Source organism: Papaver somniferum, chromosome 8 (assembly GCF_003573695.1).
Source record: "Papaver somniferum cultivar HN1 chromosome 8, ASM357369v1, whole genome shotgun sequence".
Lineage (NCBI taxonomy): Eukaryota > Viridiplantae > Streptophyta > Magnoliopsida > Ranunculales > Papaveraceae > Papaver > Papaver somniferum.
The window spans coordinates 141,414,246-141,430,853 of NC_039365.1; the positions used below are offsets into that span (position 1 = coordinate 141,414,246).

Below are 16,608 nucleotides of genomic sequence, written 5' to 3' on the forward strand. Positions count from 1 at the left end.
TGACCATCCCTAGGTGCAGGCCGATTTTATGTAAATGTAAATTACCTATGTTGAAGCCACACGAAAGTACACCGCGAACCAGAGTTTGTGGAAAAAGGAATATTCCATGTGTAGTTAAGATGCGAGCCGGGTACATCCTTGGTCGCCCTCAATGAAAAAAATTCAGGATTAAGACCGACACCTATATACCTCATACGATCTGGAATTTCGTATGAGGTGACACATCTTGTTGCATGGACAGTGAGATGATTCACCAAGAAAGAATCAACTCTCTTTCTGTTTTCAAAACTGCATAATTCCGTAGTACACCAAAAATGATACTTAGCCCCGGATTTTTACACCAAAAATGTACACCGTCTATGTGTCAACTACCCATTGGTTCGTTCATTTAAACAGGCCCCCTGTTTTCCTGGTGAGAAGAGGTGGAGAGGAAATCAACGGTGATTCTAAGTGCCACATAGTGGTGTAAAAAAATAGTGTAAAGAACCGCGATATCGCATTCATTCATTCATTCATTATACTTATACTGTGCCAAATAAATGTAACACAAGAATATCGCTTCTTTTTTTTTTCTCCTTTTTACAGTTGGATTGGTACTTATAGTTTGTCCATAGCTTAAGTCTCTTGGCAACCAAACAGAGCAACTTCAGGAGAGAGAGAAAATGAATGTTTTGGTTAAAATGGTAGGTAGGTGGGGAAGGTTGGAGGGAGGGAGGGATTTTCAGACTTGTCTTTTTATTGGTGGAGATATTTCTTTTGTGTCTAAATTCTGCATTTCTTCTTTCCTTTTCTCTCAACAAACAATTTTACAAGTAGAGAGAAAAGAAAACATTAAAAAAATACTAAAACAAGTTCTCATTCTATATTTTGTTTTCACTCCTGGAAGAGAAAGAAACCAAGAAAGAAAGAGAAACAAAACATTTATCCACTGCTGCTATCTTGATCTTATTTGGTGAGTTTATTGCACTCTTAATTTGAGCTTCTTTTTTCAGGATTCTGATCATCTGGGCATGTTATTTTTGTTCAGTATTGGTTCTTGGGCTTACATAAAGATTCCAAAATGTTACAAGTTAGGGTTTTTCTTGTCATTTTCTTAAAGATGAATTCAAGATTATTCAGTAATTTTTAAACCACTACACACTCACTATCTGAATATGTGTTTGTTTGTTTTCTCTAATTTCTAGTTGATTAATTTAGGGCTTTCAACTTTTCCTTCTAAGATCATGTTAATATTGAGCAAGGTCAAATGGGTTTTTCTCCATTTTCACTGTGATGGTTCAGTTTTGGGGTTTTGTCTTTAATCTAGGGTTATTTTAGTTTTATTAGGGTAAAACTGAAGTTATCTATTGGAGTAAAATTTTTATTTTGGTTTTTCATTTTTATTCTGAATTTTTCAATTGTTTTACATTTCCAGTTCTTGTTTATTCTTGTGGTAGGAGATTGAAGAAATGAAAGCTAAAGGAGGATGTGTAGGAAATCACTTTACACTGAATAATGGGACGAAAATTCCTGCAGTTGGACTTGGGACATGGCAGAGTGGAGGAGACCTTTGCGTTGAAGCTGTAAAAACTGCTCTAGAAGTTGGATATCGTCATCTAGATTGTGCCCATCTTTACGGAAATGAAATCGAAGTTGGTGAAGCACTTTTAGAGGCTTTTCATGGTGGACTAAGTAGGGAGGAGATTTTTTTGACTTCTAAGCTTTACTGTACTACCAATTCTATCAGGAGGATAGAGAATTCGGTAAGGGTTTCTTTGAAGAATCTAGGAGTTTCTTACTTGGATCTCTACTTGGTACATTGGCCTGAGAATTCAGCCTTTGGTGACGCAACTGACCCTCCATCCAATTTGGGTAGTGAGTATAGACAGTTTTCACAGAGACTGCAACCTACGTGGAAGGCAATGGAAGGCTTAATAGAGCTTGGTCTGGTTAAGTCTATTGGAGTTAGTAATTTTGATGTGCAGCAGATCAGCGAACTTCTCCAATTTGCTAAAATTGTTCCAGCAGTCAATCAGGTATCTAGCTTGTTCGGTTTCTCGTTGAGTTTGAAAACCACTAGTAATTGATAGTGGAAATAAAAGCTGAACGATGAATTTGTATTTAGTTTCGTAGCATATGAAATTAGCCTATTGATGCATCGAAGTTTTACCCTGTTAAATTGCGTAATATATTCAAGTTATAAGTTATATCGTCTTGAATCTCATCTCTGAGGGATATATTTAGACAAGCATTCCCCAAATTTTCAATCACTTTTTAGAATATATTCCAATTAGCAGTCCTCTGTTAGATTTTTTTTACTCTTTATTTATCTAAGTTGAGGTACTGCATGAAGTAAAATACTTCCTCAAAATTATTCAGGATTGTCATCTTAAAAGTTAAAACCATTATATTTTTCAACTTAATGTTGAACTATATAATTTAGCTGTGGGAAAGTGTCACTGTTCTGGTCTTATACCAATGGGAGTGTGGGTATCATATAGTAACCCATCAGTTTACACTTAATGTTGACGACATTATTAACCACTTACTTTGAATTTTGGGCTTGCATGGAGATGACTCGAGGGCTTATTTTTAGTGAATTCTCAACTAATAATGTGATTGACTCATTAGGTGGAGTTGCATCCTTTCTGGAGGCAAGATGAATTAGTGAAATTCTGTCAATTGAAAGGCATACATGTATCTGCTCACACACCTTTAGGGGTACCTATTTCTAGTCAAGGATTGTCTGACACTGGATCAAGGGGCGAAGAAGAACCAGGGACTCCTCGAATATCATTCAGAAGGTCGAGATCGGTTCATGGACCTATGCTGAAAATATCTGTTGTTGCCCAAATAGCGGAGCGGCATAAAAAGACCCCTGAGCAGGTATTCTTAGATAGTATTTCCTTTGTCGCTGTATCTAAGCTAGCTTGATCAGTCTTTTCTTCTATTAATAGCGTGGAGACACAATCAAGTGATTCGATGTTCCTTCTGTCATTGCTTTGAGATTGTTGAGAAGTTGTCTTTAGTATTTACAAATGTATCTCTACATAAGGACGCAGACCATAGAGTAATAGAAGCCTCCTCAAAATGATTAAATGCAATTTGGTTTATTGGCGAAAATTTATGCAATATCAACTTATCTGTCTTGGTTGGAACATTTCCTAACTCCCTTACCAACTGAATTTTTCACTATAGACAAACAAGATAAAATGAAAAACAGACATTTGTCAACTCCTATAACGAATTGGTTTCTCAACCATGATTTTTAGCCGGTAGATATTTGCTCGGAGAATAAATCACAACCCTTTTTAATAAACATAAACTGTCTGTGTGTATATGTGTGTGTTTGAATCAGAACAGGCTTATATTTGATTTTATTTGTCCGAAAAAGAACTGTCCAACACTGCAAACTGTTGAAATTGAATAATTACAGCAAATTTTGGTGGTTTAATGTTTGTAGGTTATTCTTCGCTGGGGACTGCAGAGAGGAACCTGTGTTCTTCCATGCAGCTTGAAACCTGACAGAATTAAAAAGAACATTGATATTTTCAGCTGGTCTCTCTCAGACGATGAGTTTAATAGATTGAACAGGATTGAACCTCAGGTATGTTTGTATGGAAATGGTGTTGTAAATACTTCAGAGAGTGGATTTTCATCTGGAAGTGGACCCCTTCAAGCTGTGCATGAGATGGAAGATGATATGGAATACAATGCTTGATGTTTATACAAATACTGATGTACTTCATACATTTTAACTCCAGAACATATATGTTCATGCTACATAATAACTATACACCATTCACAACACTTCAAAGTTTTTCTTTTTTTTACTGGTTGTCTGTCTAAACAAATAGGGTATGGCTATATGGATTTATAAATAAATAAAACCTCCCTTTTTTACTCAAATTTGTAGTTAGTAATATTTTCTATCTGTGTTTCTTTTGTTTCCGTAGGTGATAACTGTTTTCTTGTTTGGTTCTCGGTCTTGGAACTGGTACATCATGTCCTAGAACGAAGATCTCCCTTGCAAGTCACAGACTCACAAGGGTATCCAATTTTGGTACCCTCCCGCTCTCGCCTCTTTGGGATACAGCAAACACAGGCTAAACTGGTACAACTAACTGGGCATCTCGGGTATTATGAGATGCAGAGTGCTCTACATGAAAAGTGAGAAACAAATAAAGAGTTCTGAAGTTATATCTGGAATGCCCAGTGGAGATGTGACAGAATGGGGTTCTGAGTTCAGTATCTCTATTGAATAATTTGAATTTGTAGTTGGCACAGGAATACTTGGCTTGTATAACTGTGTGAGGATGAAATTTGCAAAACCCGATTCTCCACGAATAGAAGTCTATGACTGCAAATTAAGCCGAAAATAGCATTCCTCATTTTTGCGGTTTATGATTGTAACTGTTTGTAATTCGGGGACAAGCGAAAACTTAACTGTTGGTATGTGATAAATGAGATTCCCCTGCAACAGCATCATAACTAAGAAGAGCTTACCAAAAGGGATAAGAAAGGAGGGAGAAAGTAACAGAGATTTTCGATATAAGTAGTGAGAAGCATGAGACGTTTGTACGTGAGGGACAGGGTAGCGCTTGAAACAACCATCATGGCCTTTGGGGAGGAGGCAGTTATTGAGGGAGTATTAAGTGACTCCCCGCACCCCCGTTTGGCCAAAAGACGGTTCCGATTTTTGTATTTCCACTAGGAGTCATCATCATCATAAAAACCACTTACAATTGTTTCAAACAACAAATAAATTCTATCTCCGTCTGGTTGGCTTGCTGTTCCATGTGTTGAACTCCATAGGTTGTTTACTCGTCTTTTTTGGACCTTTTTAAAGTGGAATTCATTAGATTTTCAGCGCCTCCACTATCTTAAAAGTGGCTTTAAAATGGTTCTAAAATAACTTAATCTACCTAATTTTAATCCCACGCACCTTAATTTTTGCCCATTTATGGCAAAGTTGCGTTTACATGTATTGGCTAAATGGCTACTAAACCACCTATTCAGCGCAAGAAATTAACTTCGGTCCGCATATGACTAATAAACTTGGGAGTTAAGATCTTGAAAATAGGCAAAGTCTTCAACTCTTAAACAGCATTTTTTGACTCTCTTTCGGCGACTAGGAATAGTGGACGACGAAATAGTTTTCTATCATCTTGCGAAAAGTCTTGCTACCATTTATTAATAGTGGGCGAAAAACAAAAACAAACCTTTCTCCTATATTCCTAACCACAATGGAATTTGCTTTAAAAGGTAATCTAAAAAGAAACCCCTATTTTTTTTTGTCAAATTTATTTATACAGATTCTTTTCAAAGAAATGCAAATGGAACCAGAATCATGCAGTGGAAATGCGTCAATGTCACGCTACACATATTAAGCAAATGGAAATATAATCATCATCTTTAAGCGTGAGAAAAAGGTTTCCTGGATCAATGGGTAAGAAATCTAATTATATGAAGATCAAAGTATCTTTCCTTGACTTGATTAGCCGGTCGACAGTGTTTAAAAACTGGGAATGGTACGTCGTATAGCCAATGGCTTCTTCTGCCCTGTACTCTGTTTGAGTTTCTTAACTGCAATCAGTGCAATGTCAAATGTATTCTGCATGAGTATGCAAAGTTGGCTGGTTCTGCCTTACTTTTTGCATCTCATAGTTCATTTGTTTTTCTTGGTGTTTCTTGCAGTTAATCAGAGACAGAAATGAAGAGAAGTAACAAGAATATTTCCTCTTATTGGCAAAACTAGAGAAATTTTCAGAATATTATACTACAAGTTTATGTAAGATACATATATATGATATACTTCTCTACAATTAATGAACTGAGGAACTTGTCACAACTGCAAAGCTTAGCATGTCCGCGCAAGGCTTCGGCTAAACGGCTCTCTCCTATGCTGGAAAACAAAACTCGGAATCTAAAAACTTTTATAGGTATTTACAGTTGACCACATAAAAGAAATACCGTCGTCCATGGTGAAAAACTGATTTTTCTACACAGAACTTCATTTATACAGTGGTCATACCGTCTCATCCTCCCAATCGATATTGATGTTGTCGAGCCATTTAACTACCTGCTGGGTAGACGGCCTCACTTTAGGACATTCATTCAAACAACGGCAAGCAATCTCAAGAACCAGTAACATTTCCTCATTGTGTTCCTTGTCGTATATAAACGGATCAAAAACCTCAGTTTCTCTCTTTTCTATTTTCATCTGACGAACCCAAGATATCAAATCACGACAGCCTTTTGGTTTGCACATATCCATCGGCCTCTTTCCCGTGAGAAGCTCCAAAAGAACAACACCAAAACTATAAACATCTCCTTTAAAAGTGGCAACTGAAGCCAGACCATACTCAGGAGGGATATATCCCAAAGTTCCAACTAAGTCAGTACTAACATGAGTTTGAAACGGGTCAATAAGCCTTGCGAGTCCAAAATCCGCCAAATGAGCTTCAAAGTTCTCGTCGAGGAGGATATTACTTGATTTAACATCACGATGCAATATATGGGGTTTGCAAGATTGGTGCAAATAAGCCAATCCCTTTGCCGCCCCTTGAGCTATTCGAAGTCTTGTCACCCAGTCAAGTGACAAAGCACCATCTATTTTCTCATGTAGCCAGTAATCCAAGCTTCCATTTTCCATGTAAGAATAGATTAAAAGCTTATCCGTTTTGCATTTGCAGAAACCCTGAAGAAGAACCAGGTTATCATGTTGAGCTCTTGAGAGGGCTTCAACTTCAGCCTGGAATTCTCTATCCATCTCCCCGCAGTCACCAGAAAGTCGTTTGATTGCTACTTTTCTCCCATCTGGTAGGACAGCTTTGTAAACCAGACCGAAACCCCCACACCCGATGATGTTAGCTTGATCAAAGTTGTTTGTGGACTTTAGCAAATCATCAATAGACAGCTCTTTGGTGATCATGTCCTTGTTTTGGAAGAGATACACTGATCTAGATCCCGTTACATCCAAGTCTTTACTTGTGGAGCCAATGTTACTGAGTTCAGGATCATCTTGTGTACGGTTGTTGGTCTTTGATACAATAAAAAATATGACGGCGAGGAGTAAAAGTGCCCCTGATGCAATCCCAACAGCCATTCCTATAACATTACCTATGTTTCTGTGACGTTTCGTCACGTGTTCAGCTTCTTCAGAATAATGAACTGCGTCTGGAGGACATGAGTTAGAGTGATCAGGACAAGATAGATTCTTGTTTCCCTCAAAACTTGAAGGTGGAAAAGTTGAAAACTGACCACCTGTAGGAATTCTCCCAACCAATTGATTATTAGAAACAGTGAACCTCGATAAAAAACTGAGCTGGGACAGTGATGTAGGTATCGTTCCAGTAAGATTATTATAAGACAAATCCAATGTCTCTAAGCTCGTCATACCTGACAGTTCTGAGGGAATGGATCCTACAAGGAAATTCTTTCTCAAATCAAACACATGGAGCTTCTTAAGATTCCCAAATTCTGGCCAGATAATTCCACTCAGAGCATTGTAACTCAGATCCAAAGATGGAGGGAAACTATCAATCTGATTATACCGTAAACCCCTTCCACTTTGATTTCTCTTCATGAACAACGGAAAATCAGGGGATGTATCTTGCCATGACACATTACGAGACACGAGACTCGGAAGTGTGGTTAAGCTTCTCGGCATTTGCCCCGACAGAGTGTTGTTCGACAAATCTAAGTAAAAGAGTGAATCCATACCCACAAACGAATCTGGAATGCTTCCACTCAATTTATTCCAAGACAAATCTAAAAGCTGCAAGCTTCTGGAATTGAACATCCACCGCGGAATCATACCAGTTAGCCCACAATTTGCAATTACTAGACCTTTCAAGCTCGCAAAAGTAAGATTTACATCTACAGGCATTTCTTCATTCCGGAAATTCAAGGTTAGGACCAAAGTAGATAGATTCTTACACTGTTGCAGAATTGAAAGAGCTGCCGAAATATTATGGACACTAGAGTTTGAGATTGAAAGGTAGGAGAGTGACCGCAGATTCTTGAAGCTCTCAGGGACTTGACTATGGAAAATATTACGCGCAAGATTCATGGCTCTAAGTTGCCGGCAAGAACCAAGACTAGCAGGGAGAGGTCCATGGAACTGATTTGTACCAAGATCAAGGGAATTCAACTTAACCATAGCTGAACAATTAAGATCTATAGAACCATCTAAAGAATTATTCCTCAGATTAAGCTTTTCAAGTGTTGGGCAATTTGATAATGAGGCTGGCAGACGCCTGGTGAAAAAATTAGAATGAGCAGAGAATTGTTGAAGCTTTCCGAGGTTGTAAAAAGCATCTGGAAGACTTCCTGAAAAACTATTTGAGGAAACGTCCAATTGAACAAGGTTAGACAGGTTACTTATTCTATCACTTAGATTCCCTTTAAATGAGTTGTCCTGAAGTAGCAATTGACTCAAATTCCGTAAAGAGAATAATTCATCAGGTAAGCTTCCGGTCAGAAGATTGGAATTGAGAATTAGATGCTGTAAAGAAGAACAATTCCGAATACCAGATGGAATTTCTCCACAGAAATAGTTAATAGCTAAGTTTAGAGTAGTAATTCGAGTTGAGTTTTTGCAGATACCTGTATCAAATTGACCCCTGAAAGAATTCATCGAAACATCGAAAACTCTGAGAGACGGCAGATCAATCTCCAGTGGTAATGATCCAGTAAACTCGTTAGCACTAAAATCAAGAACCTCCAATTTCTGCAACTGAAACAATCTAGATGGAAGAGTACCATTCAGGAAATTCTGAGAAAGATTTAGTACTTGCAATTGATCCAAATCTGCCAAGGACTCAAAGATATTTCCACTTAATCTTCTATCTGAAAACTCTAACTTAATCACCCTTGATGAAGAAGAATCACATGTAACCCCAATCAATTTACAACAATCTATAGAACTATTAACAGCTGAACCCCACAATTCAATTGCAGATCCCGAACCTATGAATAAATCCTCTAATGCTTTACGATCATTTAGATTACAACTTATATTCTTGCCATACAAAACACCAACTTGAGAAAATACTGTCACAAAAACGAAGTAAACCCATACTTCTCCAAATAAACCCATAATTCCAATCAAGAACCAAAATTAAAAGACAGACAACCACAAAGGGTATGCTCAGTACAATACAAAGAATCTAATTTCTTGCAAAACCCATAATTTTTGTAATAAACACTTGAAATTTGCTCAAAAGAACCAAATGAACAAGCAAGCCGAGAAAAATGAAAATGATATGATGCGAACAAGAAAAGGTTCAAGCTTTTCTGTGTGTGAAGAAGAAGAATGAACAAAAGAAAGACAAACCTTTCAAAGAAGAAGAAGAGATAGGAATAGAGATTGGATTTGACTTTGAACCATTTTCTTTTTTTCTTTGGCGTTCTGATTAAAGAAGAGGTGCTCTTTGATTTTCTTTTGCACTCATTTATGTCTGTGAGTGTGTTTTAGAGAGAGAGGGATAAACAAAGAAAAATACAAATAAAGAAGAGAGAGACGTTTTTTTAAGCTAGTGGGAAAAAACAGTGTCGTGATTCTACGAGAAGAGAAGGGTAAAGACAAAAACATTACCGGTTATAGCCGGTTGGTGTGTTCAAAGAATATCTACTGTTGAACAAAAGTCAAAGGGGTTTCTTCTTTGAGTTTTTTTTCAATCAAATCCATTCGTCCATAGTTTTCTCCTAGAAAAACTGAGTTATCAGATCTTCGTCGGGCCGACTAGGGAACTGTGAAAATTGACCCAAGCTGCTGTTTAGGACCTGTCAGCCTACTTGTATCTAATTTCTTTAAACAAAACTAGTATAAAACCCAAGGTGACCAAACTTGTGGTACAAAAACCCCATTCAAATGTTGGGATCCATTAAAATTTCATCTTAAACAAAATTGATACAAAAACTCCAAATTTTTAAAACTTGATACAAAAACCCCAAATTTCAAAATTGGTTTCATCAAATTTTTTTGGGTTTTTGTGTTACTTTTGTTTTGATGGGATTTTCATGTTACTTTTGTTTTGATGGGTTTTTTGTGAATGGATAGTGACACCTTTGGGGTTATAACTCGCGAACCGTTCTTTAAAAGGCTAACTCATACGAGGCCCCACGTTGTGTGGTGGGAGTACCTCTTTCCTCCTTCGACGGTGATCTTCACCCATTTTTAGAATTGATCAATTCTTCACCCATTTTTAGAATTGATCAATTTCCTTTTTCCTCCAAGGAAAGAAAAACAAGATTTTGTTTTACAAAATTAAGAAATTTTTTTATTTATTATCCCGGAAAAAGAAAATAAAACAAAAACAAAGAAACACATTATTAGGGTTTGCTTCTTCTTCGTCATAAACTGACGATCAGGTAGCTAATCCGAATTTATTTTCCTATGCAAACCATTTAATCGATTCTTTCTTTGAATTGCCGAGCTTACTGTTTCATTGAAGCAAAGCTATTCGAATATTTAGGTAACCATAATCTATCAGTATTCAATTCAATGAGAAGTTGTAAAATTTATAACAAGAAATTCGATCTCAGTTAACCCTAAAAAGCTAAACTTTTTCCTCTCTTACGCCTAATAAGATTCGTAAAGGTTGTTGCAATAAGGGACGTCTTAGGTTTAGGTAGAATTGGGGTCTTCTATGTTTAGCAAATTTTAGGGTTTATAACCTCTTTGTCTCAGCCATTGTTGTGTTGAAACCAATTCAAAGTAAAGGCTTTGGCTTTTCTCGAATTCAAGGTCAGTTTTCTTCCTTTCCATGATTAATTTTATATTGATTTCTGTTTTTTTCTTCTTAATTTGTTTATGTTATATCTGCTTCTCCTTCTCCAGCAGCAACAATGATTCTGCTTCAAAAAAAGAAAAAAATCTGAATCCGAAGTAGCTAAACCAATTTCCCATCTGAATTTTCTTTTTCGTATTCAGGTTAGGAATGAAAACAACTCCAAAATTGTTTTGCTCGGGGATTGCAGCTTAATTACAACGAAGATGCAGCACCGAAAAACCACACAGGTATTGGTTGCTGCAAAGTTATCTATCTAAATCAAATATTGGCTTTTCGTCTTCAAGAGTTGACGGACATTGGGAGACAAATTTTGTAAATTTCATTCAAGTAAATTTTAAATTGTGCATAGCATTGGTTGTTAATACTTTAGTATGAAATCTTCGTAAGGAGTCTAATTATTTTTCAGAAAGCATTGTATTCTGCTACTTTTGCAAAAGAAGAGGATGCTATAGTGGGATAAGAGCAAGATGGGAACAATGCGCCACTTGATAAGGGTGAGGATATGGAATCTTATTTGGTTATCCACTCATACCAATATGCCAAAGTTTTATACTGTCTTAACTCCAGGTAAGCTTTTTATACTTTTCAATTCAAGTTTTTCATTCGGTTTTAGTATATCCAATTATCACGGGCTTAAAAATCCTCGGGTTTTAGTTGGATTTAAATAATCAATCACTCAGGAAACATGAGGTTGATCTCATGCAGGTGTTTGCAGGTTACAGAATCTTAAAATTTTGGAATTATCTGTTGTTGAGAACCCCTATTGCTTTTATGTAGATCTTTTAACCAAAGATTACAACTTTGATCGGAGGTTTTCTCTAAGAAAGTTGCTTCCTTGCATTATTTCAACATCAAAGATATGCAACTTCAGCTTTTGTGTCTGCTGCTAACTTTTTAGATGTTTCATAGGTGGTATAGTTGCTGGTGCTAACACTGTTCAAATTACCATGGTATTGAAGTTCGATCTTAGGACCAAAGAAATTAAACACGACATTTGTTGCCAGTGCAGGGATATTGGTGCCAGTTTCACGAACATGGATTTGTTCAATTACGAGGAAAGGTCAATTTATTTTTACTTTTTAAATTATACATTCATTTTTATTGTTACCTTCTCAATTATACATTATTTATTATAATAAGCATGGGTCTTTCGGATGAATTGGGTTTATTTTCTCCTTTGATGCAGATCTGTCCGGTGCAATGAATGGGAAAAGTATGTACGCTCTGCTTTTGATAACTTACATCCTGGAATGACACTTGGGTTCATGGAAGGTGCGGATTAAGTATGTAGTTTCCTTGGCCTACACTTTTGCTCTTATTTTTCTTGATATTCAAAATTCAAAATCGGCAGGTTTACCACTTTTTAAACATAAAACCTTGATTATGCACAAGTTTTATTAATATCAAATCAGTAAATTAAACATGAATCAGTGAACTATTGATTTTCTAGAAGTCCTTCATGTTTTGTCGTCTGTTTGTCATTGGTTTGCAATTTGTAGTTGGTCATGGATTTGCAGTTTGTAGGTTCTAACTACTATGGTTATGTAGATTAAATTTACAAAATTGATTTATGAAAGTAGAAATATATGGCGGATCGATCCTCTTTAGCTTTTCTAATTGGTGTTCCTCTCTATAGATTATGAGGAAATTACATGAAATAACCAAACAGTTTGTAGAAGAGTTAGCAAGGGATCGAAGTGCTAGAAAAATATTAGAACTTGAATGATCCATAGGTGACAATTTGTTGTTGGGATTTCAGTTTCATATTTAAAGTGTTGTTGTTAAGTCTGGTATTATCAATGATCATTTTGTGCAGGTATGTAGCAGTAAGAAGTTGATAAGAAATTGAAAGGGCATGAAGTTGATTTTATTGGTATCTGGATTACAAACAACTTGAGGTATGTATGACTTTATGATTCATGATATTCTTAACATTAGGATATGGATTACATGAAAAGTTATGGACGTACACGGAGGTGTTGAAAATTCGATCATAGATACTGAATTATCCATCTACTTTATGACTTTTTCCATAAATAGTCATGCATGTACACATGTACACTTCATTATCTCTTTCGAAAAACTTCTTGGTTGTGAACGATTCAGATTAGCAACATATATTTGGAAGACACAGTTCACAATCTTATGCCTCAAACTGGAATTGATAGTGTGTTCCAATTAAAAGTCCAATCTACAAATTGGCTTTAGTGTGTCCTGCACATTGGGTATCCATTTAAGCTCCACATGCAGTAATTATGTTCGTCTTTTAGGTAGTAATTTTGAACTATATGTGGACGTATTTTATATATACACTGTATTATACTCGGCACTCCTTTTGATTTGTAGGTTCATAATAATGATGAAGTGAAGGCTTTGTCAATTAAGTGCACGGTGAAGTTGTTTGATATTCAATTTTCATAGTGAAGGTAGTATCACAGGTGAGACCATCCTCTGCATTCCTTTTCAATTACTGTTATGGTATTTGAGTTACTTTCGTTTGTTAAAAAAAAAAATCCTCAATCTTCTAATCTGTTTTGGACCATTTCAAAGTTATCACATAGACGTTCAACCTCCAACGTCAAAACTCCCGCTGAACGAAAAAAAATCTCCAGAAAAGGAGTTATTGCTATCTACATATTTTAAATATTCCTTAGATCATCAGGTTTAAAGAGCAGTTAAGATGTTCAACCACCAGGAATTGGGACAATATGTGTTAGATCGAGTAAATCTAATCCTTACGTCTGTTCAATTAATTAAATTGGTCTAATTATTTGGTTTTGGTAATCAATTAAATTATTTTGGTAGTGGTTGCTAATAACGTTGCTGGAGAGCCAGTTTCAACTCTCGGTGCTTGGCTATTTGATACTTTTTGGACCAAAAGGTAGTTCATTCCATGATCCATATCTATCCCTTAGTTTTGAGTCTTCGTCAATTTTTGAGTTGCAGATATCCCAAGGACTCGGACAAGGTGATGCTTGCAAAGGAGATAGCCTACCAAAGAGCCAGGTAATGGTTAAACTTTTATTTTTTTCAAATTTTGGATGTATAAATACTTATTAGCTATTACCTTATGAGAGGTTGTGATTGCTAATAAAAAGTCTCAAGCAAAAAGCTTTGAATCGTATGGAAAAAAAAGGGTATCCATGAAGTCGATAATTATATGGATTGTCATTACGTATCTGCAGTAGAGTCATATTAGATAGTTTCGTACTTTGATATCCAATGTTGTGATCCAAGTGTTGAACGACTTCCTTACAACTTGGAAGATGAGCAACAAGTTACAACAATTTAACATTATGTCAAGGAATACTAATTAGAGGTTGCTCTGCTGATGTGTGCTTGGATGGGTTATATATGGTTTGTTGTTATTGTTCATTTTATCCCCACCAGTACTTGATATGTTAACAAAAATCATACCAGAGGACCGGATAAATACTTATACGCTAATTCTTGAAGGAACGGATTGTATTATTATCAATGTTTATGGCAGAATGTATAGTGGAATTGGAGGAATATTGGTGTGCATATTAGGAGAAAATTAATTACAAGGAGTATGACTTGAAACTATTACAGAAAACAACTTTTCATTTGTTAAGCAGCATTTCATGTGAAAATTTGGCCGTTTGGCTTCTTTCTCGCATTTCTAGCTGCATGGCCTTTAAATATGCTTGATAAGCACAACGTTTTCTTTAATGTTCATGTTCTTAATTTCTCTTTGTATTTGTGCCTTTACCATTCTTAAAACTATCATAGAAAACATCTTTTCATTTGTTAAGCAGCATTTCATGGGGAAATTTGGCCGTTTGGCTTCTTTCTCAAATTTCTAGCTGCATAGCCTTAAATCTGCTTGATAAGCATAGTGTTTTCTTTAATTTTCACGTGCTTAATTTCTCTTTGTATCTGTGCCTTCACCAAGGGTTTAATCACTTGAAGTTTACATTGCAGTTTTTTGATTTCGCTCAGGGTTTTTACTTTGTGTTGTTGGAGGAAAAACATTATCAGAGGAATAGATCGAAGAAGGTATACATACCAAATATTATGTGTGAATATGTGTGTGTATATATATGTATAGATGTATAGATGTATGATACTTCTAAACTTTACAATTCACGTTTCATTGTCTTACCACTCTTTTGTTGTTGCTGTTGTAGGATCAAGTTCATTTTATATCTTGCTATGTCTTAAGGGTGCTCATGTACCCAAGAAACAATAAGGTGCTGACACTTTTATTTGTTTAGAGGTGTAAGTCATCTTCTTTAATTCTGTTTTGGTGGTTTTGGTGGTCTTTTTTGTTCACTGATCACTGTTTTGGCGGTCTTTAAAGTAAAATAGAAAATATAAGTATAAGGTGCTGTCAGTTTTGTTTGTAGGATCAAGTTCATTTTATATTTTTATACAGTGCTCATGTACCCAAAGCAACAATAAGGTGCTGACACTTTCCTTTGTTTGGAGGTGTAAGTCATTATTTTATATTTTGTTTTTGTTTTGGTGTTCTTTTTGTTCAAAGTAATCATCGATACAAGTGATCAGTGAACAGTAAACAAAAAAACTTTGGTTTTCCCTTAATCCCGACTTTTAAGGCAGTTGTTTTTTTTAACAGAGAAGAGGACCATTAACGACAGTTTAGTATTTCGTTCATCAATTTTGTAACTACATGAGAGTGGTAAGTCTATTCTGGAAGTACAATTTTGAGTTGGTATGTATCTGCTTAGAAATTGCTTAAAGGCATTTGTCTATAATTGTCATAGCTTTCCATTTTGAACATCACATATCAAACTAGCTCAGGTAACAATCTTTTCTTTAAATCTTTTTCTCCTATATTGAGTACTTGCTATCTTATCTCAAATGGAAGAGCACATGGTTTTGAACCATGTAGATGTGTGGTTCGACTCCCACGGATGGTATTCTTATTTGAGTAGGCTAAAATCTCACATGATTCCGATAAAAAGATAGAAAGCTAAAGACATCAATCCACATCAAGCACAAGGATTCTATCAAATATGACACCTTTAGCTTCGTCAAATTAATTGTAAGACAAAAGCTTGGCGACACCAAATAAAAAATGTATAGGCTAAAACCATGTAGTGTTGTCCTCTTTACTTCCTAGAAACAGAAACTTACAGCAGGTATATAGTTTGTGCCTAAAAAGGTAGTTCAACTATTATGCACCCCAATTTCAAAGCTATATATATGCATATATCAACCAAGTCATTAGCTTCAATGCTTGTCATTGAGCTAATCTCTAGATCTAGACCAGTAAGAACCTTAAACATAATTAACATAAGTCATTTTAAGAACCTTAAACCAACCAAGTCATTTTTACAATTATCAGTAAAAGCATACCATCACTAAACAAAATAAAATTCTTTCTTCACAACAAATTATCGAATACTTGATGTGCACCTATCTACTTATTATTAACAAAATGAAATTCTTGCACTAAATCAACGGAAATACTCAACGGTGAGAAATAATTAAGCACAAAACGAATGAAACATATTTGACTGCAGAGACGAAATAATTTAAGATTTACCTAAATTTCGACTCTGTTGATCAAATTTAAGAAGCCCAACTCATATTTTTTAAATTTTCATGATGAAAAAATTAACATAAGATTTAAATTATAGATATAAATCTAGGAAATCAGTAGAATCAGTTATTATAAATCAAATACGCATATGAATCTAATAAAATTGGTAGTATCACTTACTGAATTCAATTCTTCAACAAAGCAGAAGAAAAATTTCCGCAGACTCCTTTCTCCTATTTTCTGTCTCAGCTCTCAAAGAAGTGAGACTGAGATCTGGTTTTTTTGTTTTATCTCTCCAAC

General features: G+C 35.6%; 2 protein-coding genes and 1 long non-coding RNA gene across 5 annotated transcripts; 2 read left to right on the top strand and 1 right to left on the bottom strand.

Annotated features, from left to right (window-relative positions):
* The first annotated feature begins 760 nt into the window (after positions 1-760).
* Positions 761-4,367, top strand: LOC113303246 (aldo-keto reductase family 4 member C10-like). 3 transcript variants are annotated; one of them, XM_026552275.1, is made up of 5 exons: positions 763-952; positions 1,437-2,015; positions 2,611-2,865; positions 3,443-3,586; positions 3,936-4,367. In XM_026552275.1, the coding sequence occupies exons 2-5, from the start codon at positions 1,449-1,451 to the stop codon at positions 3,990-3,992; spliced, it is 1,023 nt and encodes a 340-aa protein (XP_026408060.1). In that variant the 5' UTR covers positions 763-952; positions 1,437-1,448; the 3' UTR covers positions 3,993-4,367. The 3 variants fall into 3 exon arrangements, with proteins under 3 accessions (XP_026408059.1, XP_026408060.1, XP_026408058.1); XM_026552274.1 differs by lacking the exon at positions 3,936-4,367 and having other exon boundaries at positions 761-952; positions 1,415-2,015; positions 3,443-3,888; XM_026552273.1 differs by lacking the exon at positions 3,936-4,367 and having other exon boundaries at positions 764-952; positions 3,443-3,888.
* Positions 4,368-5,700: 1,333 nt separating this feature from the next.
* LOC113303248 (phytosulfokine receptor 1-like) lies at positions 5,701-9,464 on the bottom strand. The gene has a single exon (XM_026552276.1). The coding sequence runs from the start codon at positions 9,080-9,082 to the stop codon at positions 6,008-6,010; it is 3,075 nt and encodes a 1,024-aa protein (XP_026408061.1). The 5' UTR covers positions 9,083-9,464; the 3' UTR covers positions 5,701-6,007.
* Positions 9,465-11,653: 2,189 nt separating this feature from the next.
* Positions 11,654-15,431, top strand: LOC113302574. The gene is made up of 7 exons (XR_003336948.1): positions 11,654-11,838; positions 11,965-12,061; positions 12,595-12,676; positions 13,125-13,216; positions 13,725-13,784; positions 14,724-14,798; positions 14,930-15,431. It is a non-coding gene; the product is annotated as an uncharacterized LOC113302574 (long non-coding RNA).
* Positions 15,432-16,608: the final 1,177 nt, after the last annotated feature.

Bases quoted from the DNA above. Each gene is read 5' to 3' on its own strand.
- LOC113303248 (XM_026552276.1), bottom strand. From the start codon at position 9,082: ATGGGTTTATTTGGAGAAGTATGGGTTTACTTCGTTTTTGTGACAGTA.
- LOC113303246 (XM_026552274.1), top strand. From the start codon at position 1,449: ATGAAAGCTAAAGGAGGATGTGTAGGAAATCACTTTACACTGAATAAT. The intron at 2,016-2,610 runs GTATCTAGCTTG...TTGACTCATTAG, and splicing joins TTGTTCCAGCAGTCAATCAG to GTGGAGTTGCATCCTTTCTG. The intron at 2,866-3,442 runs GTATTCTTAGAT...TAATGTTTGTAG, and splicing joins ATAAAAAGACCCCTGAGCAG to GTTATTCTTCGCTGGGGACT.